The 25,638-nt window shown below is 39.2% G+C and overlaps 2 protein-coding genes across 12 annotated transcripts in view; both read right to left on the bottom strand.

Annotated features, from left to right (window-relative positions):
• LOC111329684 (uncharacterized) overlaps positions 1-25,638 on the bottom strand; it is an 82,177-nt gene that overhangs the window by 34,127 nt on the left and 22,412 nt on the right. The window lies entirely within an intron of this gene.
• On the bottom strand, positions 5,083-21,491 carry LOC111329676 (cadherin EGF LAG seven-pass G-type receptor 3). 4 transcript variants are annotated; one of them, XM_088758663.1, is made up of 13 exons: positions 21,264-21,491; positions 20,024-20,119; positions 19,051-19,160; positions 17,391-17,672; positions 16,091-16,237; positions 14,704-15,766; positions 14,285-14,343; positions 13,192-13,821; positions 10,780-11,014; positions 10,132-10,415; positions 9,663-9,888; positions 9,280-9,368; positions 5,083-6,015 (listed from the first exon to the last, which is right to left on the bottom strand). In XM_088758663.1, exons 3-13 carry the CDS (start codon positions 19,148-19,150, stop codon positions 5,966-5,968), a joined length of 3,165 nt encoding a protein of 1,054 aa, XP_088614789.1. In that variant the 5' UTR covers positions 19,151-19,160; positions 20,024-20,119; positions 21,264-21,491; the 3' UTR covers positions 5,083-5,965. The 4 variants fall into 4 exon arrangements, with proteins under 4 accessions (XP_088614789.1, XP_088614788.1, XP_088614790.1 ...); XM_088758662.1 differs by having other exon boundaries at positions 21,315-21,491; XM_088758664.1 differs by lacking the exon at positions 20,024-20,119.

The following is a 25,638-nucleotide window of genomic DNA, read 5'->3' as shown; positions in this document are numbered from 1 at the left end:
GATATAGTTCATGTATAGTTGAACTTTTGGTTGCAAATCGATTATTAATAAACTATCTATCTATCTAGCTATCTATCTATAAGGGTAAGCCATCAAAACCGGAATTTAATGTATGTGGCCGTGGTTTTGTTATGGCATCGCTCAAAATAAGTAGTTTACACGACCATATTGACGGCCTTAAGATATTTTTAGGTAGTTAAAAAATCAGTACGTTAGCGATCAATGAAACCAAGCTTGATAATTCCATCGGTGATTCAGAAATATATCTATCACGATTTGACGTCGCCAGAGGGGACCGTACCGTGAACGGAAGATGCGGTGGCGGTGTATTTGGGAAAAAACATAAATTACCATGTCCGAGAGAAATTCACGGTGACGACCAACTTGAATGTCTTTTATAGAAATCACCAGGCCGCATTCCAGGCCTTCTTAAATAAGTACATGGGTACATGGTATAGACCGCCATGTTCCCAATAAGAAATTTTTAATCGATTTGAAAACCGGGTAGATAAAATTGATTTAGAACGCAAGGATTTCTACCTGTTCGGAGACCTGAATTGTGACATGTTGCACGATCGCTCAAACAACCATATGTCGTCACATTTTATGAATATATTTGATGTTTACGGATTGAGTCATATGATTTCTGAACCAACCAAGATTATACCGATATCACGAACATTGATTGATCTTTGTATTACTAATTCTCCCGGGAAAATTGTTAATTCTGGTGTCGTTCATCTTGGCATTAGCCGTCATTCACTTGTGTTTATGACGATAAAAAATACGCTATGAACGTTTTGATTCGCATTGCTCTACTGAAACTCTCAGTTTTAATATTTTTATCACCGACCAATTTATACATGACCTTGTGCAACAACCATGGGATTTGCAGTAAATGGTTTGAACCCGGGGGTAACATGTGAAGGTGTAGTCTGATCGTCCGGGTGTGTGTAGTCCTGAGAAGGACTGTTGTCGGTGGTAGTGACTGACGTTTCGACAACCTGTGCGGAAGTCATCATCAGAGTCAAGTGAATGATTGTTGTCAGTAGAATGTTCTTATTCCAGTTCGTGTGAAATGATCGGTTGGTTTTGCCGTGATGTTATTGGCTGTAAGACTCAAGTGACGTAAGTCGGTCGTGATTGGTCTGTTTCGATCTGTCGGTAAAGTTTGGTCGTTCTTTTTCGGTCGTTTGTGATGTTTATGTTCTAAAGACGAACAACGCGCACTGAAACGACTGAGAAACGACGAGAACATAGTCATCCTACCAGCCGACAAAGGACGAGTTACTGTTGTTATGGACAAAACTGACTATCACGACAAAATGGACGCACTAGTTAACGACAAACGAACCTACGAAGAACTCAAACGTGACCCAACTCCTGCACTTCAACGTAAACTCAACAGTAAACTACTGACACTCAAGAAAACGAACGCCTTTGACACCCAACGGTACTATCGACTGAGGTGCTCGGTACCACAGCCACCGAAACTCTACGGTTTGCCGAAACTACACAAACCTGGTTTCCCGATGCGACCTGTTGTTTCTTTCCGTGGCTTTCCCACATACCAACTATCCAAGTACCTGACGACAATACTACAACCGCTAACCGACAAATCCAGACATAAACTACAATCCACTGAAGACTTCATTAACGCTACCAAGACTGTTCAGATACCTGACGACTACAAACTAGTGTCATTTGATGTGAAATCACTGTTCACAAGTATTCCACTTCAATTGGCATTACAATGCACTGAGACTGCAATCCTACAATCTACCGACCCACTACCGCTACCGACAGACGACATTATGGACTTGCTAAACATTTGCCTAACGTCTACTTACTTTCAGTACAACGGTAAACACTACAAACAGTTACACGGCACTGCCATGGGGTCTCCAGTTTCTGTTGTTATAGCAGAAATTGTGATGCAGAACATCGAGGAACGCGCCCTTTCGACTTGCCGACAAACGATACCGCTTTGGTTACGTTACGATGACGACACCTTCACCGCCGTTCGACACGACGAAATTGACGCATTCCACCGCCACCTTAATGAACAAAACACTGACATACAGTTTACCAGAGAAGTCGAAGAAAATGGCAAACTTCCTTTTCTAGACTGCCTGGTAAGCCACAACGACAACTCATTACGGACGACAGTTTACAGGAAACCGACACACACCGACAGATTATTAGACGAGTCATCCTACAACCCTACATCACACAAAGCCACAACTATCAGAACTCTAACACGACGCGCACAACTAGTATGGGACTCGACAGACAGCTTATCCAACGAGAACAAATACCTTCACCGTGTTTTTACGAAGAACAACTACAACAACGACTTCATCCGACGAAACGCTCACCGACCCACTACCACTACCGAAACAAACGACACCGCAACCCCTACGACTACAGCAACCATACCGTACATAAAAGGCACGTCTGAAAACATCTCGCGCATCTTACTACCCTTCAATATCCGCGTCGCCCACAAACCCATCACTACACTACGTCAGTTACTAACCAACGTTAAAGACAAAGACGAACCGAGGAACAGACAGGGAACGATTTATAAGATCCGACTGCCAGCCTCCTACATCGGTGAGACTGGCAGAAACCTCACAACAAGACTGACTGAACACAGACGGGCGACGAGGAAAGGTGATGTCAGCAATCACATTGCTGAACACCATCGGCTTACCAACCACAACATTGACTGGGACTCTGCGCAATGCCTAACCTACAGCACTGACTATTTTCAACGACTGACTCTGGAAAGCTGGTTTACTAACTTAGAACAGACTCCCCTAATCAGATGTCAACAACTACCCGCTCCATACAAACGACTCATTCACGACATAAACATCACAAACGACCGAAAAAGAACGACCTAACTTTACCGACAGATCGAAACAGACCAATCACGACCGACTTACGTCACTTGAGTCTTACAGCCAATAACATCACGGCAAAACCAACCGGTCATTTCACACGAACTGGAATAAGAACATTCTACTGACAACAATCATTCACTTGACTCTAATGATGACTTCCGCACAGGTTGTCGAAATGTCAGTCACTACCACCGACAACAGTCCTTCTCAGGACTACACACACCCGGACGATCAGACTACACCTTCACAACCATGGGATTTATTTGGCTTAGAGTCAGATCTAACTGCTTTGTGCGACGCATGGAAGATCTTGTTCATTGAAGCCGTTGATAAACATGCCCCACTTAAAACAAAGCCGATTTAAAAAAGACGCTCCCCATGGATTACAAAAGAGCTGATGCGTAATTTCCGCAAACGAAATAATTATTAGTCGGGCGACCGACACTCGTATTTCTCCTCAAAGCTAAGTTACGTGCAATGGGGAATACCGCAGACACGCAATAAAGGCGCAACCTTTTTTCCACGATGTCGAAGATGGCAGATATGTCGAATATGTTAACAAATGGTGTCATCTTTTCTTCGCTCAAACATACAGAGCCACACACCGTTCGCAGTAGACCCACTCTAAAAGATGGCGTATGTAATGAGCGTATATTTTGAAACGGGTCGTTCCGCGAACTCAAAATAGCAAATCATTTAGCGAAGGTCTTACCAGAATCAAACCAGAAATGAATGAGTCATCAGTGATAAAAAAATGTGAACAGAGTGACAGAAGAACATTTTCTGATAAAGACAAGGTGCCTCGTGATCAAACTCTAAGAAACGACAACAAAGATGTCATGTTGGACTTTCATCAGAGTGAGGATAAGCGCAATTGTTATATTTATGTGTCCTCTATCGTGATTATTAAGCTTACATTTGTTATGTTCTTGTTCAAACAGAGAAAATTATCAGCTGTTATTTTCCTATTTGTTCCATTAGTTTTGTCCCTTTTGCGCATATATCATATTCGCTTATTACATCGCTCGCAGCGCTCGTGGAAAGATGAAGCGAATCCTGTGTTCTGATTGGCTGATGGGCCCATGAAAAAAATTGAAAATTAAAAAAATTGAATTAGAACTACTTTCGTAATTCTTGGACAATTTCGGCGATGGAAACGCGAAAAACGGACAAAGATAGCCAAAACAAAGAAAACAGAGTTTGTTGTGCTACAAACACAGTTGGCTTTCTTTCCTGGCTCTCGAAGTAAACAAGTCATTCTTACTTCTTAATAACGCAAAATCTTTATACAATATAATGAATCCTTCATTAACCAAGCTTTCTCGGTCAAGATGGCTGGATATTAACCTCTTTTTTTTCTTTTTGCATTTTTATGGACCAAGACGAGGTCGAGGTCCATAAAAATGCAAACAAAGAACTCGGCCAATATCCAGCCATCTTGACCTCACGCTTGATTAATAACGCATGTGTATTTTTGTGCAGGAATATTTGTTTGGTACCAAATAACGTGGTGTCAAATGAATATGATGATGTGTTGGACAAACTAGCATTATGTATACAACAAAAGTGTGACGAATCAGCGTTGTATGTACAACAAAATGATGTTGCAAAAGGAATAAAATGATATGCAAAAGTACTCAGGTCTCGTTATGCGATGTTTGCTAATCGTTGTATTACCTACAATGATAAGTACCATGTGCAAAGACGACTCGATCGCGAGCCCAGAAGAATACCTGTAAATTAACTAGAGAAGCTCTTACGTAAAAATAAGAAACTGGTGTGCAGGCGAATTCTTAAAAACATTCCTGTCTCGTCAAAAGTGTATCACTACATCAAATGCAGACTTAGAAGAAAGAGCAATGATGTCAGTATCAAGTTTGTACAAAAGATGAGAAAGAAATGGCATTCTACACGGTCAACACTGAATCGAAAATCGTCGAGTTGTAGAGACTCTTTGGGCAAATATCTATCTTTGCATAGCTGTAATACATTATCAAGTGTGTACAACAATGCGAGCCACAAAGGTCATTGTGCTACACTGAATCTGTGTAATGATATTGAAACAAATCCCCGGCCTCCTATACATGGCATTAGTCCTACTCTTATAATCAAGGCACCATATAGTCAAGGTGATACTATGTACTTTAGTGCGGGAAAATTCTGGAAAACAATGTGTTGTCAGTGAGTTTATTTGCTTTGATTTATAATAAGATAAAAGGTATACATACTTGCAATTACCTGGTACAAATTTTGGAGGTGGGTAATGAATTGTATTCAACACTGTCACAATGTACAGGGCAGGTGTATTAAATGCAAACAGAATTTCCGTCAATGACTGCTTTGTCTGAGAAAAACTACCAGCTTAATTATAGTGGAAGCTATGCTGGTAATCTACATTATTGTGATTCAATAATTGAGGGAAATAAGTACAGTGCGTCTATAGACAGGGCTTTTGAATCACTCTCGTCACCAAATTACTCTTCATTTATTCTGACAATAGAATATATTGGTGTCAGTATCTATCATAATGATAATGGGAGTTATAAGATATTTGATTCTCAGGCAAGAGACGACTATGATAGAAGCCATCCCTCAGGTACATGTGTACTATTAGAAGTACCACCCATTCAGGGCTTAGTACAGTATATCCAGACTATACACTCCCTCAGTGACAATTATGAACTCAGGGGAGTGCAGGTTAATACATATGATATAACTGCAGTGAACAGTTAGAGAGAAGAACACAACTGCTCTCGTAAACAATGCTCTGCTGTAGGGCTTCATGCAATGTGTTACTCAGTACCAAAATCTTGTAGTTATTGGTGGGAATTCCAGAACCGTATGTTGCATAGCTGACCAAGGAAATAAATTCTATCGTAACATGGGCATCAACAGGCATCTAAAAAGGGCTGATTTATACACGAGTCTTGATATTTGTGGAGTCGAGATATCAGTCTAACTTAAAGCTCAAAACTATGGAGTGTTATTTAGTAGTTTAACAGAGTTTTTATTGTGGCTTTCAAGTTACTGTATCACTTGTACTTTTAAACTAACAGTCAGAGCAAAGTACATGTTCCCTTATTGACCTTTGAAGATACTTGTGAACCTGCAATGCGAAAAATAAAAATAAGTGGTATACCATTATTAGTACAAGCTATTTCTAACATTGTTTCAAAGAAACTTAAAACAGATATTGTTCACTACGTAATAAGGTTTTTGTCTTGCACATCCAACATGGACCTTCATCAAATCAAACACATCATGCAAAAGCACAGACGAAAATATAGTTATAAAAATTTGGAACCCGCTCCAAAAAAGAAAAGACTGCAACAGATAAGTTCTAAAAACAAAATCAAGTTCAAAGTTAGACAACAGCATGAGAGTGAGACAATCCCAACTACTGATATCTGCATTAAAGAATTCAAAAAGAAAATCAGAGAAGGTCTATATTAGGTGTGCTGTGTATACAATGTTTTCCCAACGAAATATACCTCTCTACATTCATATCAGTACGATTACAGTTTCATAATATCCTTTCTCACACGTGCATCAATTGGCATGTACATATCACCCCTGGGAAGGGAGGACTCTTAAATAAAAAAGACTGGGGTGCTCGTCGTACCTTTTAGGGATTAAAAAAGGCGGATTTGGTACCTCTTGGGCTGTTTAGCCTCAAAAGGTCCGCAGCAGCAGCTTCTGTGATACCTTTTAGGGCATTGCGCCAAAAATATGCGACAGTGTGTTGTTGTAGAATTGGTAACTCTCAGGGGTGCAAAAATAAGATAAAATTTAAGCCGCGTCCACTTCTTTTTAGAACCACCGCACACCACGAATGGTCAACACTCGTCTACTGTAGCCCGACTTACGATCTTCTAAAGATCGTCTTGTTTTAAAAAGAAAGCTACGTAGGATCAATACAAACAGGCGCGGAATAAAGCAAATAATGCCATAAAATCAGAGAAAACGACAATACTTTTTACACAATTTACAACTAAACAAGAAGAATTCACATAAAACCTGGAAGCTGATCAACCAGCTGAGCTCGCGCAAATGCTGCAGAATTCGTAATGTTAACCAAATCAGAACTGATAACGAAACTATTAATTCCGATATCGCGGAGGTTTTCAATCATTTTTTCACATCTATCGGACCAAATCTAATCAGGGAAATATCACCTTCTACTATTGACCCTGAAAGCTATCTGCAACCCACTAACATAGCTTTTTCCTTAAAAAGCTCCCACCGTTAATACAGTGGGCGAGCTACTGAATCAGCTTGTCAAGAAAAATGCCGTGGGATTGGATGGAGTTCCTTGTAAACTCCTGAAATTAGCCAATTCTATGTTAGACCGTCACTAACCAAAATTTTCAAATGCTGCAGACGAATGGAAAATCGCTAAAGTGACCCCTTTATTCGAAAAAGGAACAAAATCCGACCTGAATAACTATCGACCTATTTGAAAAAATTATCTATCAACAACTGTACGATCACCTAGATAATAACAAACTATTGAGCACCTATCAGTCTGGCTTCCGATCCCTCCACAGCGCTATCAAAGCACTACTTGAAACAACGAACGACTGGTCAGTGAAAATTGAGAAAGGCCTACTAAACGGTGTTCTTTATATCGACACCATCCATCATGCAACACTGTTGCGAAGACTAGCTAATTACGGACTTAACCAGAACTCTTTACAATTTTTTGCATCTTACGTAATAGGAGCCAAAAATGTTATATAAATGGTGCATTGTCCAGTGTGAGGAAGCTAAGCTGTGGAGTGCCACAAGGCAGTATACTCGGCCCTCTACGTTTTCTAGAATACATAAACGATCTCCCAAACTGCCTCGACACAGCCTATACAAAAATGTTTACAGATGATACTAACATAACTATTTCTGGTTCTACTCAAGCTGACCTTGAACAAAAAACAAATTCAGAACTGAAGAATCTTTATTGCTGGCTGCAAGCCAATAAGCTTAGCCAAAACTTACTTTGATTATTGTAGCCTCGTTTGGGAGGGCTTCAGTAATCAGTTGAGCAACAAACTACAAAAATTACAGAACCGAGCAGCTAAAGGCCGATTACGACACTAGCCCAAACCTGCTTCTCGAAAAACTTAAATGGGACAGACTAGATGGAGAAAGAAACAAAAAGCGATAACAATGTTTAAATCCCCAAACGAGTTAGCTCCAACGTACAAGCGTGACCTGTTTATCGAGCGAAGCACAACCTATGATTTACGTAACTCCTTTTGTAAACTGACATTGCCGCGTACTAATTACTTAAAAACGCAGTTTTAGTTACAGCCGTGCCTTTTTGTGGTACTCATTACTAGAGAATGTCAGAGAAATCAGATCAATAAGGAAATTTAAAAAGCGAATTAATTGTGTATTTGAGTCATTAGATTCTCACACGGCAATATTGTAAAACAGTATATCAATAGTTTTTATCCAATTTAATATTATATATAGATAACTATTGTTTTTACTGAAGATTTTTACCGAGTTTAAATAAAAGATACCCTTACTACTACTACTACTACACCGCAACTTATAGGTGCCCAGTCAGAGCAGCTAATGTTGCATGTTACCCTTTGATTCTGTTTGTGTTGTGTAGAACTGATCTTAGTAGTTTAAAAGCTGTGTCTTGTAGACCATATGCCTTTAATTTTGCAAGTAGTAGATTGTGGCAGATACAGTCGAACGCCTTAGACAAGTCGAAAGCGACCACGCCTACTTTTTTTTTTTCGTCGAGGGCTTTTCTCCAATCGTCTGTTTGTTTTATCACTACAGTAACGGTGGAGGGCCCCTTAAGGAAACCGGATAAGGTAGGTAAAAATGAGGAGTACAATTTATTAACTTTTATTAGAAAATACGTTTTCGTAAATAAGTCGGTCGTTTTCTGAGATTTTTATATTTTTCCTTTTATAAAGGTTAGGTGAAATGTCTAACTTCAATCTAGTTCAATAAAAGAAAAAACAATTTTTTCGGCCTCTGAAGGTGGGAAGTAACGTTAAGTTAAGGGTTTAAAATTCAGACGCTTAATAATGGATGTGAGGGGCGTGGAAATGATTTTTAATTGCTAAGGTCTTACACAAGTGCCTTATTGAAATCAGGATATTTCAAAATTAATACCTTTTCATACCAGATTGAGAGGGAGGGGGAGTCACATGCCCCGTTCACCCTCCCCCTTAGATACGCCTTTTGATGCCAAGTGCATTGTGTCGTACATGAAACTTTGAAAAGAAAGTGAATGAAAGTGTTCTACCATATTTGTGTTGAAATAAGAATGAAAATTCGTCCTACAAACGCACCAGCCTTTTCCTCGTATTTCCCACACGGAGATCATTCAGTAACACATTTTTCCTACCTGAAAAGTGTGGGTCTGAAAAGTCGCTGTCCTTATATTTACAGTCCTCAAAAGGTCCGGTGGACTTTAAGTAGGCGCGCAACTGGAATCTAGAAGTGCGGTAACAGAAGGTTTACGATCACGGTGTTTTGAAATGGGTGCTTTAACAAAGACACGAGGTTAACCTCTGTGGCACACAAAACAAATTCAGTAGGAGCTCTTCATTCAATTGTTTCGGGACGAATTAAAATTTGAAGTGACGGCTTTTAATATTGGAGTGAAGTAGTGGTAAAACCTAGTGGAGAGATACCCTTGGAGCAAGGTTCTGACGTCTTAATGAAAATAACATGAAAGAAGTTCTTTCTCGTGAACAATGGCAGGAAAAACAAAAGTATGAATGTTACCTGTATTTCTTGCCTGGTCCTAACGGCCCGTTACAGAAATCGCTATCTCCCCGTCTGTTTTCACAGCTTTTGTCCACGCCAATTTTCACCTCAAGCGGTCTAGATTTTTCGATGGACGGTGTGGACGGTATCACTTTGGTAATGTACCGATTATATGCCTGGTCTTCCCGTGCGGATTGAGTCACTTTATACCACGTGAGGGGTTCTCTTTCAGTTATTTCTTCATCTAAAAGAGAATTGTCCTAAGTTAATAACTAGTGTTACTGACACACGTAAGGTCTGCCAACTCAGCGAAACAGGCGCATGGTACCTCAAGCCGACTTCTCTACCGTTTCAATCCTGCAAATGAAAACTGGTCGAGCCCTCGGTGATTGAACTCGTTTCAAAGTTGTGAACTGAATTTAAAAGACTTGGGGTCAAGACAGGCTGCTTGGTCACATGAGTTAAGGAACAAAGATACAGTACTTACACTTGTTGTTGTTATCAACAAATTCTTGAACTATGATGCCATATTTGGCGATGTTGCTTCGTGCCATGTCCTTCAAGTCAAAACGAACTGTCATGGTCGTGTCCGTTGTTTCGATTACAATGAGAGGTGACCGGAAGGGAAAGAATACTAGTACAGAGAGTCGAGCCTGCCGTTTGGCCTTCCGCGGAGGGTTCCCGTAATCTGACACTGACACTGTTATGTTAAACAGACGAAGATTCTGCGATTTTAGATTTTTGCTTCCGCTCGTTGAAACGGCTCCAGTCCTATTATGAGAAACATAGGGACTCTTTAACAAGTAGGAACCGCCTGGATATCGTAAACTATCCTGGTAAGGCATGGATCTGGCTAAAGACTTCAAGCTTGTGGAGGGCGTTTTTTTGTGATAGAAAATGACTCAGAGGTAAAATAACTTTTCAGTCTTAGTTTTGTGGAAACAGTAGTCACCCACAAAATTACTTATTTGGTCTTTACTTACCCGCTATGGTCTAATTTTACAAACCGCTTTGTGTTGCTCGGCCACGGATCACTTACAGTTGTTGTGAAACGACCAAGGTTATAATCGTCTTTGTAATCACGATCGAAACATTCCGAAGCCACATTTAAGTTCTTTTAGACAGTGACACTCACCTTTGGCCTATTCGAAAATGGCTGTCACTGCCGCTGACTATAAAGTATTCCAGCTCAGAATTTATCCCAGAGTCCCTATCGAATGCTGTAACTTGGGCGACCACAGTCTTAGGCTCTGGTATCTCTGTTAGGAGTTTTTTGTAACGTTGTTCATAGAACACAGGGCTGTTGTCATTCACGTCTTTCACCATGATTCGGACGAGAACGGTGTCGACAGTGTTTACTGTTCTGGTGTCTGAAAGATCAGTGAAAGTCTGTTTAAAAAGTTAATAAGAAGGAAATTATGATTAATAAAAGTTTACTTTATGTCAATGTGATCGTTTGGAATAAAGCAATCCACTTCGTTTCCTTAATAATAATAGTAATAATAATAATAATAATTTTATTAATTTCTATCGAGCAATTATCAGTATAAATTTTCACTTGCGCATTACAATATGATCTTAATACAAATATATAAAAATACAAATGTAAATGTAGATTTAAATATATGAATACAAGTAGAAAACATAAGATGTATATATATATATATATATATATATAGATATATAACTAACTGCAGACAGTACTGTTTCGGCCTTCTGGGCCTCATCAGTGCAGTGCTAATGCTAAGATGGGGGAGAACCGAGGCGGTCACCCCAAACGACCCAACCTTTGTGGTATCGTCTAAGCCATGCCAGAGTGCTCAAACTAGAGTAAACCAGCGAGCATGCGCAATTGCAACGGCAATGACTCATCCTAGATAGAGTGCTCAATTTGGACATGAAAGCAAAGCTTTGTATGCCAAAGAGCTATATATATATATAGATATATATATATATATATATATATAGATAGATATATATATATATATATATATATATAATTTGGATATATCAACAAAGTTGAAATGGTAAATTGGCCACCGTAATTATTACAAAAGCTGACGTTTCGAGCGTTAGCCCTTCGTTGTTGATATATCCAAATTATTTCGTTACTCCCACCGACGCAGCCCCAAACAGTTTCTCTCGAAACTATCGACTGTCCTCCCTGTCATCTGACAAAGCATCCTTTGACCAAGCCGCACCCCCATACCAGAAAGCACTCGACGAAAGTGGATACCACTACACCCTAAAGTACGAACCAGCCAAAACAAGCAAAAGGAAAAACCGACAACGCAATAACATCCTCTGGTACAACCCTCCTTTTAGCAAGAACACCAGCACCAACATCGGACACAAATTCCTCGCCCTAGAAGACAAGCACTTTCCCAAAGACCACAAGCTCAGAAAAATCTTTAACCGAAACACCATCAAAATCAGTTACAGCTGCATGAACAACACGAAACAGATAATCGACAACCATAACAAACGCATCCTAACAGCATCTATACAGTCTGATGACACCGCCGCCACCGCCACTACCATTGATAACAACAAGACATGCAACTGCCGACAAAAGAACACGTGCCCGCTCGACGGAAACTGCCTGCAACCATCAGTAATCTACCAAGCCTCCGTTACACGCAAAGACAACAACACGACAGAAACGTACATCGGACTCACAGAGAATGACTTCAAAACAAGATACAGAAACCACACCGCATCATTCCGCCACGCTAAACACAGAAACTCTACCGAACTCAACAAGCACATCTGGACCCTCAAAGACAACAACATCGATCACTTTATTTCCTGGCGCATTCTCTCATCGCACTCACCGTATAACAGCTCAACTAAAAGATGTAACCTCTGCCTCAAAGAAAAATTCCTAATCATCTGCCGGCCCGAACTATCAACACCAAACAAACGTAATGAACTCGTGTCTTCATGCCGCCACAGAAGCAAAGCCCTCCTACGCAACAACTAAGCTGTCAATTTCGCGCTGCATAAATTAGACTAGTTAGATCATGCAAATTATATTGTATATAAGCAATGGTAAAGTTTATTCTCATTAAATCCCCTGATGAGTGGGCGACCACGAAACAGGCTTGTAGGGATGAACTTGTAGTTTGCTTGTCTTTTTCCTCCCACAATATATATATATATATAAGCATCACATCCAAACAAAATAAAAAGGCTAGTCTAAAAGATAAGTCTTGATTGCCGTCTTGAATTTATTAGCTGAATTTAGGTCCCTGATACCACTAGGAAGCTCTTTCCGTAATTTGGGGGCGGTCACAAAGAATGACCGGTCTTCCTTAGACCAAAGAAACTGCAGCCTCCTCTTAGGGACTAGGCTGACCCAGCTGACTTAATATAATCTTTTACACACCCTATGGTTACGACTATTGCGCACAAGTCAATTGTAGTAAGGCAAAAGGTAGACACCACATTGCACTTTATACCATGTATTTAAGAGAAGGGTGACGAGCCAAATAAGGGCAATGCATACAAAAAAAAAATAGAAAAGAATGGATGTGTACCGACTTACCTGTAGCTCCAACGTAAAACGTAAAGCTATTCCGTGCTTCGTGGTCCAGAGGTTTCAGTAGTCTAATCACACCTGTCTGAGAGAGTATCTGAAAATGAGAATCCACTTCTGGGTCACGAATCTCGGACAGGAAGTAATTTACTTTACTTGCGGGATTACATTTGCCATTCTTAGCCGCCACGCGCAGAATATTCGATCCTATAGAGATATTTTCGTTGACTTCTGCCAAATAGACGGCTTTTGGGAATGTCAGTTTTTCCGTGCATTCGGGATGAATGGAGCGACGAACTTTCAAGTAGATAAACGTTGGCCTGGAAATGAGAAAGGGCACTCCGTGATCCATTGCAAAGATAGTCAAGTTATAGAAATTGGACACTTGGGTTGTTAGCCTCTGTTGTAGCTTTAAAACGCCATGTTTGTCATCCAGTTCAAACGTGTCGTTAGAATTTCCGTGGTCTATCCTGTAGTGTATTTCACCATTTATTCCAGAGTCGGCATCCGTCGCCGTAACTCGAAGTATTTCCGAATCCACCGTGGCGTTTTCGCTGATGACCTCCTGGTACGAGTTAAGAACAAAGCGAGGGGCGTTGTCATTGACATCCGATACAAGAACGAAGATATATGCTTCATCTGTAATATGAGTAAGGGATATGAGAAAAGTTGAAAAGTGATTCGGGTACACGAAGATAAGGGACCAGTTATTAGTGACCACCGTAAGGGTGAAGAATCTTTTTTTGAGGGGTGGGGCATCATATAGTTTTCAGCGGAAACAGAGAGGGATTTGTCGTCGCCAACTAAGTGTATAAGGGGGGATTGTAGAAAACTGACAGCTAATTAATTGCGAATGAGGGGGGGGGGGAGGGGTTCATAACAATATTACAAAGCCGTTATGGTGGGATGAGGTAAATTTTATCGGAACGCAACCAAAATCCTCCAGTCCCCCTCCACCCCTTGGGCAATAAATTATGACCAGTCCCCTGAGGAAGGGGAACTGAACAACAATTTTTAGGCTTTGTTACAAATTTATTTTGATACAGTTAAAAGGATAATAGGCCGTTCTAAAAAGGAAAATTAAAGTTTTATCGAAATTTACCTAATTCATAGCGACCACTCTCGTCTCGTTTCTTCGTGTCCTTTGCAAATATTGTCAATCTAACGAGAAAGAAAATAAATCATTTCAATGAATAAGAAAAATTCGTGGGTCCTGTCAACTGCATTAGGTGATGTGTATTTATGACGTCATCCCTCGTTGGACCTTACTGAACAATTTTCTTTTGAGTTTAAGTTCAAATTTTGATGTATGGTGGGCTTTGATTGGTCGACGCGCTCGGTTACACTCTTGTGTCGTAAAATACAGAGAAAATGGTGGAGCACCCAGAAAGACGAGTGAGACACTAAACTATTTCTCTTGTTTCCTCTATCACTTCTTTCGTGTTCCAACCGTTTCCTGTGTGATTTACAAAAAAAGACAGTGCACAGGTAAGCCTTCTCTATTCTCTAAATGATAGTCACCTGTATTCTTTGACCTTCTCGTAATCCATGGCTACCTTCGTCGTTATCATTCCTGTGTGTTTACCGATCTTAAAATGACTATTGCCGTCTGCATTTCCAATAGAATAAACGACACGTTTGGAAGATTTCTTGTCCAGTCTCCGCTCCTCAAGCTTCTTGCGTCTCACCCCAATAACGGCGCGAACATTGAGAATCGTAGCGCCGATAGGTGTGTTCTCTGCTATAGTCACGTGATACCTCTCTAGATCAAATTTGACTTTGTGTTTCTTTATCTCATCGATCGTTATATAAATATTTGCTACATCCTCCGATCTTTTCGTAGGCGTTCCCCTATCACTCACAATTATGGTTAAGCTACAATTCAGACCACCGCGAGTTAATAAGGACGTTCGTGTCTTGACAACACCTTCCTTGTCGATACTGAAGTAAGAAACGTTCCCGGCAATGATCGTAAAGTTAAGCTCTCCATTTTTCCCATAATCAAAGTCTCTCGCTACAACTTTTGTCACTGAGTTTCCTGCTTTCAAAGCTTCTGAAACCTTGACTTTATACTCTGAATTCTCAAAGAAAGGCCTGTACTCGTTCACACCTAGAACATGCACTTGAACGGTTGCAATCGACTTGTGCGCTCCGCTCCTCGCAGCCACGATAAGCGTGTAGCTGCGTTCGCGATCCACTCTGACTTTCTGGTTCAGTAAAATCGTTCCACTCTCTGGCAACATCCGAAATAAAGACTGGTGATGAAGCAAGTAGAAGCGTATGCGCGCATTCTCTCCGATGTCGGCGTCAGTTGCATTGATCTTGATGACTTCAGAGCCAGAGGATTGGTTACTTAATAATGTCACTGAGTAATTGGTTCGTGAAAATACAGGTGCATTGTCGTTTTCATCTTTTACATTAATTGACAGCACTCTAGTGCTTGACTTGTTTTCGTGCTCGTTTACTGCTAAAATTGTTAAGTTGTACCAAGGGATTTTTTCCCGGTCCAGTTTCCTGATCGCTACCAGGGAAGCGCTTTGGCCGCGTGGATGCTTTCTGAGTTGAAACGCATTTCCAGTGTTTCCTAAGGAAAAAGTGGACAAGTGAACGTTAATTTGAGTTTATTTCCTGCGTTATAATTTATCAGCTTGGATTTGGATAGGCTTGAAATGCGATACCTTTGGTTTGTGTGACTCTAGTGATGTTTGGCGACAACTGATCAAGTGAAATATTCTCTATCAAAACCCTAAATTAAAATTTTCAACTCTCTCCCTCTTTTCCTCGCTTTAACACGACATTACAAGAGTTTTTACTAAAATAATCACTGAATTGGTCAAGCTGAACATTCGCAGCACTTATTTTTTTTAAAAAAATTGTTGTAAGTGAGGTTGGCCGGAACTTAACTTACCTGATAAAATGAAATATTTTATAGGAGCGTTTCGGCTTCGGCGGCTCTTTGCATTGCCGTAAATGTTCGTGATTGTTTGACCTCTCTGATTGTTCTCTTTGACGTCAATCACCCTGGGAAATTTGTCGCTGAAAACCGGTGCAGCATCTAAAGAAGAACATTATTATATAGCAATGAAAAATATTTCACCACCCTTCCTTTCCTCCTTCTCCCACCCCACCCTTGACAAAAGTGCAGAGGCTACATTCCTCCAGACTGGTTTCTAACTTGGTAACATGCGAAGGTTAATCTCGCTTTGGCCCTTTTAACTTGATCGTGAGCTATTTAGCAATCGAAGCACCTTGATTTTTAATACCTGAGCCTCCTATCATGATCACTCAGTATTTACTGCGAGTAACACAGTCAAATGCAACTAATTAACAATTATTCGCCGAAGAGGAGGTGAATATCGTCGAATAATCCCCGAGACGAAATCGAGGGGATTATTCGACAATATTCACCGAACCTGAGGCGAATAATTGTTTTAGTATAATTTCAGAGCTGAACAACAGGAAAATTTCTAAAATCATAGCATTTTAGTAACATTTATTAACATTTTATTTTAACATTTAATATAAACCGCGTGGTGCGGTATATATAAAGCGTCATATAAGGAACCGCTCGACCAATCAGATTGATGGAAACTCTTTGCTCAGCTCTGAAATTATACTAATAAGTGATATCTCCATTGGTGATAGCCCAACAATTCAGTTATATCTGATTCTAGTACTTAATGCATGTATTCTACCTTGTGCTTTGTAGTAAGGTGTTATAACGATAATAATTGTAGGCAACTTGAAGGTAGCTCGTGGTATGTGACTGCAAATTCTCTCAGTACTTTGATGTATATCAGTACTGTACTGAAAGTCAATTACACTAGGAAACGCAAGTGACGTAAAGAACATGCTTCAAAACATAAAGATATGAATATGTTACCCCTCCAAGGACTTTGAGTTATGAAGTATAGACTCAAGTGCTTCTAAAGTTATGACTGTGATTTTATGTCCAAAAGTTTAAATGAAAGAAAGAAGGAAAATGTTTGCAGCGATTGCAGTCATGACAAAAGTTACTTTGCTCTTTTATTGAGTGGCATTTTTTCTGTGCATTCTATTTACACCTTATGACATTAGTCTCAAAAAGGCCTAAACATTCAAGAACCTTTACCAATGGAAGGCTAGACAAGTTTTTTTTCTGTGAGACATTTGTCCCACTGTCTTAACTATTTGGTACCAAGTAGAGAAGGATCATTTATGTGACTTACCAAACCATGTGTATGGAGTGATGGAAACTGTGAAGATACTAGGAGTTGAAGGTTTTCCAGTTCTACATGATGTTGACGGCACGTGACAAAGGACCATATAGCACATCCTTTCTACAAGAAAAGCCACGTGACCTGCCCGCGTGTTGCAGGCTCTGCGCACGCAGCTTTTGACACTTCCCACTTCATCCAAGGAGGTGAACACTCCGGCTTCGATGTCCTTCACAAACGACACATTGTATGAAGTTTTTCCGGCGATGCAGATAATTGTGGAATGTGGGTCATCTAATGAAGAAAAATGGAAAAAAGATATTATATCCCAGTCTTACAGGACTTACGAGTGCTTTTTCCCAGTATTGTCCTTCAAGAACATCACATAACAAGAAATATTGCCTGAAATGCAGTTAACTGAGGAATGCAGGCGATCTTATAAAACTAAACAAGGACTTACGGATGTTATTTCTCAGGGTTACTGGAATTGCGGATGTTACCAGTATTTCTCAGTAATGTCCTTCAACAAGCGAAACAGTGTTTGAGGTGTTGTCTGTTACTCAGATTGCTATGGAGTGCACATCATCCAAAGAGAAGAAATATGGTTTTCACTCCCTAGGGTTGCCGGAAATACGGGTGTCATACATCAGAGATACTGCTGAACGCAAGCGATTCACCAGTACTATTGAGACAAAATTCCGCCGATGGATTGGCTGAAGCAAACGCTGAAGTCTGCAGCAAAGGTTAACTATTTTTTCTTGATTTAATTTACAGATTTGAACGTCTAGTAATTAGCCCCAGACCTTTTCATCCATATTGATCTTTATTCATTTATATATATTAATCAAGTAACGCCTGCCCTGTTGACAACACTTTCACTCCCACGTTGGACCAACGTTGAAATACCTCACACAATATTGGTCTACCATCCAGCCAATAAAGAAAATAGACGAGCTATGGGCTTGAAAGTGTTACCATGGTCTCTAATTTGAGATGAAAAGGAAATGTATATTGGCCAGAAAGGAAAATTACGAGGCAGATCGAAGGAGTTAAAAGTTACCCAATTAGAGCGACAGCTAGCGAAACCTTAGCCTCCTGCTGTGCTTCACTGGTTAGTTTCATGTACGAAACAACCAAATGTCCTCGAAATATAGCAGCAGTATTTTATTTCATGTTTCTTATTCACCTTTAAAGGAAACTGGTGGAAGCTTTAATTACTGAAAGAAAAAAGCGTACTTAGAGGATATTTGGTTGATTGAAAACATGATAAAGTTTATATTTAGATCCAGCCATCGTGAAATGTTGAATGTCAAGATACACTAGAAAGAGCCAAACTCAGCGGATGACTAAAGGGGGTAAAGTTTCTTAGAAACTGTGGAGCTGACGTTTCTAGTGTTAGCCCTTCGTCATTCACTCTGGCGAGGGGCTAACGCTCGAAACGTAAGCTTCTGAACTCTTTGCGGTGACCAATTTACAACTTAAACTTAGTTGATGAAACCAATTAGCGGATGACTGTTCTGCAGACTCGTGTAACTCACCAGAAGGATATAAACTGTGCTTATAGATTCGCGCACTCTTTATTTCGAGTTCGTTACACGAAATAAATCGTAGATTTTAATTACCTGAGGTAGTGGACTTTCCGCTAGGTGCAAAAGCCAAAAATCGTATTTACCTATGACGTCAAGGCTATCTGATATCCTGACTCCAAAGTTGATAATTAAAAATGCCACTGCGGCAATTCGTGGAAGCTCTGCTGGTCTTTTTTCCATCATTAATTGTTTTCTGAGGAAAAGTGAAAATAAAATTAGTCAGTGTTAGAAGATAGTCGTTTTTGTTTTAAAACCAGCTGAAATGTTCCGCTGCTAAAAGATCGGCCGAGACAGTTTTGCGCCATACAATTTGGCTCAAAAAGCCTTTTTACGCTCTTTCTCTCCTTAAATTTTGTCGGGCGCCTCACTCGTAAAATTGGTTCATTAATTCAGTGAATGCAGTGCTTTTAAAACTCAGTTGACTTTCATCCTAAGGTAGGCAAGAAAACATTTAATTGTTTTCTAGAAAATAGGATATTTGAACAGCGTTGAGGTCGACTTCTTCAGGCAATTTCTGAGTTTATCTGCTATTCTTCAATTAAGCTATTCTGTAATTGAAAACAATCGGTACTTTTTATTCAAGTCGAAAGGATAACAAATCTTGTTAGGGTGTTCCGCGATGTCAAATGTTTGGCTAAAATTTAATATGGTTTTCATATTAATTCTTTGGAATACCCAGTGTATTTTTATCAGTTATCCTCTAAGTTATTGTAACTAGTCTGCTTAGTACGTTATTAAAGTTCTGTTAATATGAGGTGAAGAGTGATCTGTTTTTAAATCATTTTGGAATGAGAGGTAGATAATTCAATTGCAACTGATCGAGTCTCTTTTTGAGAGCCACAGTCGAAGTCGAAGTCCAAGTCAAGTTGATGGTCCTTAGTTGCTAAAAGCTAAAAAAGGTACGTCGCTGTGACGTAATAATGATACTTCTTCGCGCTATATCTTATCATGCATGAGCAGGTTACTATTCTCTAATTTGCAATCCTTGGCATTAGCTGGACAAACTACTCGCGCATGCTGATGTTCATAGCACCTTATTAATGAAACAAAACTCACTAGAATAAAAAGGTTAAACCTTGTGTTCCGCTTTTATATTTGACTTCTTTCTCGATGTCTTTTTTTTTCTGCTTATCCATTGTCTTCAACTTGTTTCTTTAAAAAAATAAGTAAAGTTGGTGTGGAAAATTATCGGCAACATGTGTCAAGAATACAAAAATGAAGTTCAGAGACTTGTAGAACTTCTATCTTCCCAAAATACAACAAAATGCAACAGTTCAGAAATGAATTATGGAAGTCTACTAGGCTCAATTCGTCACAGTATTAGTCACTCAGTTATGATATGAAAATAATGCCGGTCATGTTCAGTAGGTGATCAAAATATGTTTTGACGATAATCACTTCAATTGATGATATAACCTGGCAATATGTTGTTCGTGTTATTAATCCACAGCTGTATTTTGGGTTCAATTTAATAGTATTCTGCGTTTTGTTTTTGGTTTGGTGAAAAAGTACCTGCTGTGGTATGGTTTTGTTGGGTATACAAATCTTGTGTGCTCAGTACATTTTCGGTTGGTGATTTGCCTCGCGCTCATTTCAAATATCTGTAAATTTATCCTTCTCATGCAATTTTACAACGGAACCGAAAGAGTTATTTAACGAATAATATACTAACGCAAAAGGATACGTTAAGTAAATGAATCAGGAAGTTCATCGAAACTTGAAACATATAGATTGTCTTCCGTTTGAAACGGGCATCAGAGACCATAATTCTTTTTGTCACGCAGGTCTAACTCATCACCTTTAACGCTTCAGGTGAAGAAAGTTTACCTTTTCATTACTTTTTTAGAAATAATTCTACCGAAAACCCATAGAACAATCCAAGTGAGCCACATACGTTCGTTCTCAGTAAGAATTATGCCATGGTGGTCAACCAGAGTTTCCCCAACAAATCAAGACTGAAATACCCTAGAACACGAATATCAGCTTGGGATGAAATCTTAGAATATCTGCTGGTAAATTACAAACGGTTTTGTTTCGTTTGGCTTCTTCGTTTTTAGCGAATGCTTCCGGTTGGTTATGTGTGAGGTGATTGATAGCATATCAGACTTACTTCCTTATTTGAGTAAGCCCATGATATAGGTATAGAGAAGACCTTCCCTTTCTTTTCCAAGTTAAATAAGGCTATTGGTTACAGAAAGTAACACTGAAGAAGCTACTTGAAAACGTCGATACGGTGATCGGAAAGAAATCTAATTTACATTCCTCATGGCCATGCAACTTGTAAGATAGTTCATACCTATATTTCAGCCTTTGTTCAGGTTCGTGTCGTCGTGTCTTGGTAACTTACGTTTAATTTTAGTTGAATCTTTAAACCTTTTGAACAGCAGATTCCGCAACAGTTGCTAATCAGGCTTTTTGTAGCATCGCGACATGCATTGTTTCAGTCCTCAGCGCAGCGTTCTTTCCTTTGTGGGATAGTCTCTAGACAAATCTTCAGCTACTTCTTTGTGGGAATGGATTCTCTGTAGTTTTCTACCACCCCAGGGGGCCATAAACCATGTTATGACGATTTATTCCTTGATGACATATCATGCCGTGCTGTGCGGATGTTTCTCTCAGTAGTCATATTACATATTTGGTTTGATTCCAGCTCGTGTAAGCATAATCAAGCAATAAATATAACAGTAACAGTTCGCGGTGGTCCATTGTAAAGTTGCAAGAGACTCTTAATGCTACACCCACACAAACAAAACGCCTGAAATACTTATAACTGTAAATTTACTAAATGACTTCCGAGCAATTATCACAAGAACTTTGCATAGTCCGAACAACAATGAATTAATATCTATCTAGTGTGGTCTACTTCTGCCTGTGGCTTCATTATTTCTGTAAAGATTGTCACTTCATCACTCGGAGGACTTGGTTTGTAACAACTAAGTTTATGAAGACGCTGGAGTGTGCGTTGAGGTTAACTGAACATTCTAGTAAAACTTGCACAGCTAAGAAAGCGAGAGAGAGAAAAAAGGTACTTATGTGTGAGGAATTTCACCGGTGATACATCTAAAGACTCTTCAATTTTCGATGTATAATTTCATGAAAATAAGGAAGTTTGAGCCGTTCAATTCTAGTTTTAATTAAATAGGACTATAACATCTTTCCACTCTTACGAATTTTTGCATAGACTTTAGCTGAAGATTATAAAGTCTTAAAGTAGGTTTGAGAAAACGCCTAAAAGAACTTGTTCAAATCGTGATTACTGTCGTTGAATCTTTGTTTTGAATTTTACAACCTGGTATGCGATATTTTCTAAGTCAGCTGTGGATGGCAACTAAGGAGTCTTCAACTAAGAGTGTACGCCTATTCGATGTTTTGTCAAAACTCCGCGAAACTAAGAGAGCCCCGCTTTTTCTTTGGGTAGGTCTCTTTAATGAGGTTAGTTTTACCACAGTTTAGTTTTCATGCAGAGCTAAAAATGATCCGTGATTCATTATGATAAAGTCACCTGTAGATTCGTTACTAAATGTTATAGTTTCAAATTGTGAAATGTTGCCAGTTCTGAAAGCTTACGTGCCTGCAGTTGAATGACTTTTAAAACAAGAGAGGAACACAAACAGCTCAACTGTGTGATCTTACCATTTAGAAAGCTTGGGTGAGGTTGTTGTCAAAAGAAGTTATTTGTGCCCACTTATGTTCTTAGCGATTCAACTGAAATGTTCCGTGATATTTCGGTTTTAGATTGCTTAAACATAACCCTGGTAAGTTTAGTTGGGATCGAACTACTACGTGCAACAAAATAAATCGGATTTTAATGAGGAATTTACATGAAATTTTATACGGACTAAACTATGAAGCCAGAATAATCAAACTCATAATCAATACACGTTTTCATTAAACCAGATGAAAACAAATTCTTAATGATTTATTGATATAAGAAATGTTTCCAAAACTATGTCGGGTTTTGCGTTTGTATACCAGATTGTTGAACACACTTTCATTTCAATTGGTCGACAACAACGGTTAAATATGTATGCTAACACTCTGCTTTTGTGAAGGAAATATCAAAATTATTATCCTCTGTAGCAGAAAAAAAGCAGTAAAAAACTAGCCCTCAATACTGCACAACTTGATCTATTTTGAAATGTGAAGAAATGTTCGTATTTTATTGGTTAGTTTTTTTCTGTTTTGATTCCAATCGCATCGTTCAATTATCTCATGAACTCGAATAAATGCTTTTCGTTGTTAATAAAAAAAAGCTCTAACAATGCTGAATTCACTCCAAACAGAATCTCCAAAGAGTCCCAATAAAAATATCGGGCTGTCCTTTAATTTAGCCTACACATTTTATTCAAAAGTATTTAACCGCTTCCCGGTTAGCTCATTTGGTTAGAGCGCTGGACTGTTGTGCGGGAGGTCGAGGTCGATGGTTCGAGCCCCGGCCGGACTAACACTCAAGGTCTTAAAATAACTGAGGAGAATGCGCTACCTTTCTATAATATCAAGAAATGGATAGATATTCTAGTCTTTTCGGATAAGGACTAATGAACCGTAGGTCCCGTCTCCTGCATCTATTAATTAGTTAATTTGGTTAGGCAGGGGACGTTAAAGAACCCACTCACGAGATTACTGTGATGTGGTCTGGCCTGTTACTGGGAATTGGGGGGGAGCGGAGCTTCTTCAAATAAGTTTCCTTCGATTGTTTGTAAACTGCTGATGCAGTCCGGCCAAAGTCCCCCGAAAAGTGTTGTGATGCGCTTTTGATCATATCCACATGTTAATTTGCGCAATATAAATATCAAATTATTATTATTATTACATTAAATATTTTGCAACAGATTTGCATCCTGGCTGAGATTTTAGGAGAATAAATAAAACTTCATGACATTTTTGGCCCTTTTATTCAGCATGATTTATTAATCTTACGTGCATGTTGTTTTGTCTTGTCTAGGAATTCCATCATGAAAGACTTCACCTCTTGGCTGTTTGCTTTCTGCACTCGAGAGAAAATTGATTGCTGGCAAACGTATATTTAAATCCTCGTTCGAGATTTTCGGATTTACCGTGAAGCTGAAGTTGTTACCATTTGGATTTGGGTTCAATATCAATCCAGAATTTTGAATAATTGCAAACTAAATGTAAAAAACGCGATTGTAAGCATGTTAAAACACAGGAAAGCAAGTCACTGGTTGCTTTAGAGAACAGATATCATTGGTCTCTGTGATATGATGTCTAACAAACATGAGGCTAATTCCCCAACTGGCTAGGACTGTTCAGTATGAAGCTTGAATTGAATAAGATAACCTCGGAATTTCCCTGAGGCTAAAGCTGAATACGGTTTTGAATGCTCGAAAAGTGTATTAAGTACACAACAGCAATGCATTTCAAATTCAACAATAAAAAATCTCACCGGCTGTCCTTGGAAGAAGAAATAAAATTCAACAATAATTCAACAATAAAAAACCTCACCGGCTGTCCTTGGAAGAAGAAATTTACAACAACTGATGCACCTGTGTTGCTTATTACAACTTTTACCAAAATCAATCCTTCCTTCGTAACAGCGCTGCAGCCATTCGTTCATTTCAAATGTCTCATTTCCGAGCTATTCTGTCTGTGGGAATTTTATACCAACTTGATGTCAAAACTCGCGAAGAATTCGCATTAACCGTTTTAACTTGTAATCGAATACAAAGTTATCTTGATTTATTTGGCTGGTATAAGGATGAGTGGCTAGCGAGAGTACATTTTAAATCCATGCATTAAGTTGTATTGTACAGCATTTCTTTCAGTTTCCTTTAATGCGTCAGAATATTTGTTACAATACTGGAAGTTATATGAAACGATTGAAGATTCTGCTGATAATAGAGTGCAAATGTTGAGTTTTCTTCAATTTACAAAATAGATATTTTTGAAAGTGAAGACCTAGATCAAAATTAATCCTAAGGAAAGGTAAAACTCGCGACGACGACGACGGAGAAAGCTCAAAGTTCGACTAGAGTGCCAAAAGTTTCCACGTCAATGTATAAGGTACAGATACGAAGATCTATAGTTATCAATTTGAAATTAAATTTTCTCGGCTGAAGGAACACTCGGTAATTTGACCTTTTATGAGATTACCATAGAAACTATGCTTATGTTGTTGATTGTATGCTGATATCCTAAGTAACAATTTTGAATGTCAGCCGCCAATCTAGACTTTCTCAAAGTCGTTCGCTTGGTTTTCTGTTCTGGTGGGGTGGGACCCGCACGACCGACTTTTATCCCTTGCAGCGCGCAAAATTTATAGGAGGAATTTTCCTCATGTAGTTTTATCCAATCAAAAGCAGCCTTATCAAACGGCACGTCGATCAAACAGATCACGCGCGCAAGGTATTGAAACATGAAACCTGTCTGGGTAAAATTTGCCTCGAGTGTTTTGCTTCGCTGATTGTTTATGTAGAGGCTTTTACTTAAACTTAAATTTTCGGTTGGTTGTACGATGCGTTCAGTCAAAATATTCTTTGTAAGCGTTTCGTTGCGTTCCGAGCAGTTTCGGCAAACAGTTCCCAATTCGTTTTCTCGCGGAAAAACATCTCATAGAAAAAGCTCCAGACTTTGACAAGTTTTGGTCTTCTGTTTCCCTGAAAACAACTTTCTCCGTAACGCCGGATTTTCTACCAATTTGCCACATTGTAGGC

Source organism: Stylophora pistillata, chromosome 4 (assembly GCF_964205215.1).
Source record: "Stylophora pistillata chromosome 4, jaStyPist1.2, whole genome shotgun sequence".
NCBI classification, from domain to species: domain Eukaryota; kingdom Metazoa; phylum Cnidaria; class Anthozoa; order Scleractinia; family Pocilloporidae; genus Stylophora; species Stylophora pistillata.
This window is presented reverse-complemented; position numbering and strand designations above follow the sequence as displayed.

Excerpts from the sequence above, each read along its gene's own strand:
- LOC111329676 (XM_088758663.1), bottom strand. The coding sequence starts at position 19,150 with ATGATGGAAAAAAGACCAGCAGAGCTTCCACGAATTGCCGCAGTGGCA. Across the intron at positions 13,822-14,284 it reads GAGTGGTCGCTATGAATTAG|ATGAAGCATATATCTTCGTT; the intron begins GTAAATTTCGAT and ends CTCATATTACAG. Across the intron at positions 9,369-9,662 it reads GGACCAGGCAAGAAATACAG|ATTCCAGTTGCGCGCCTACT; the intron begins GTAACATTCATA and ends CCGCACTTCTAG.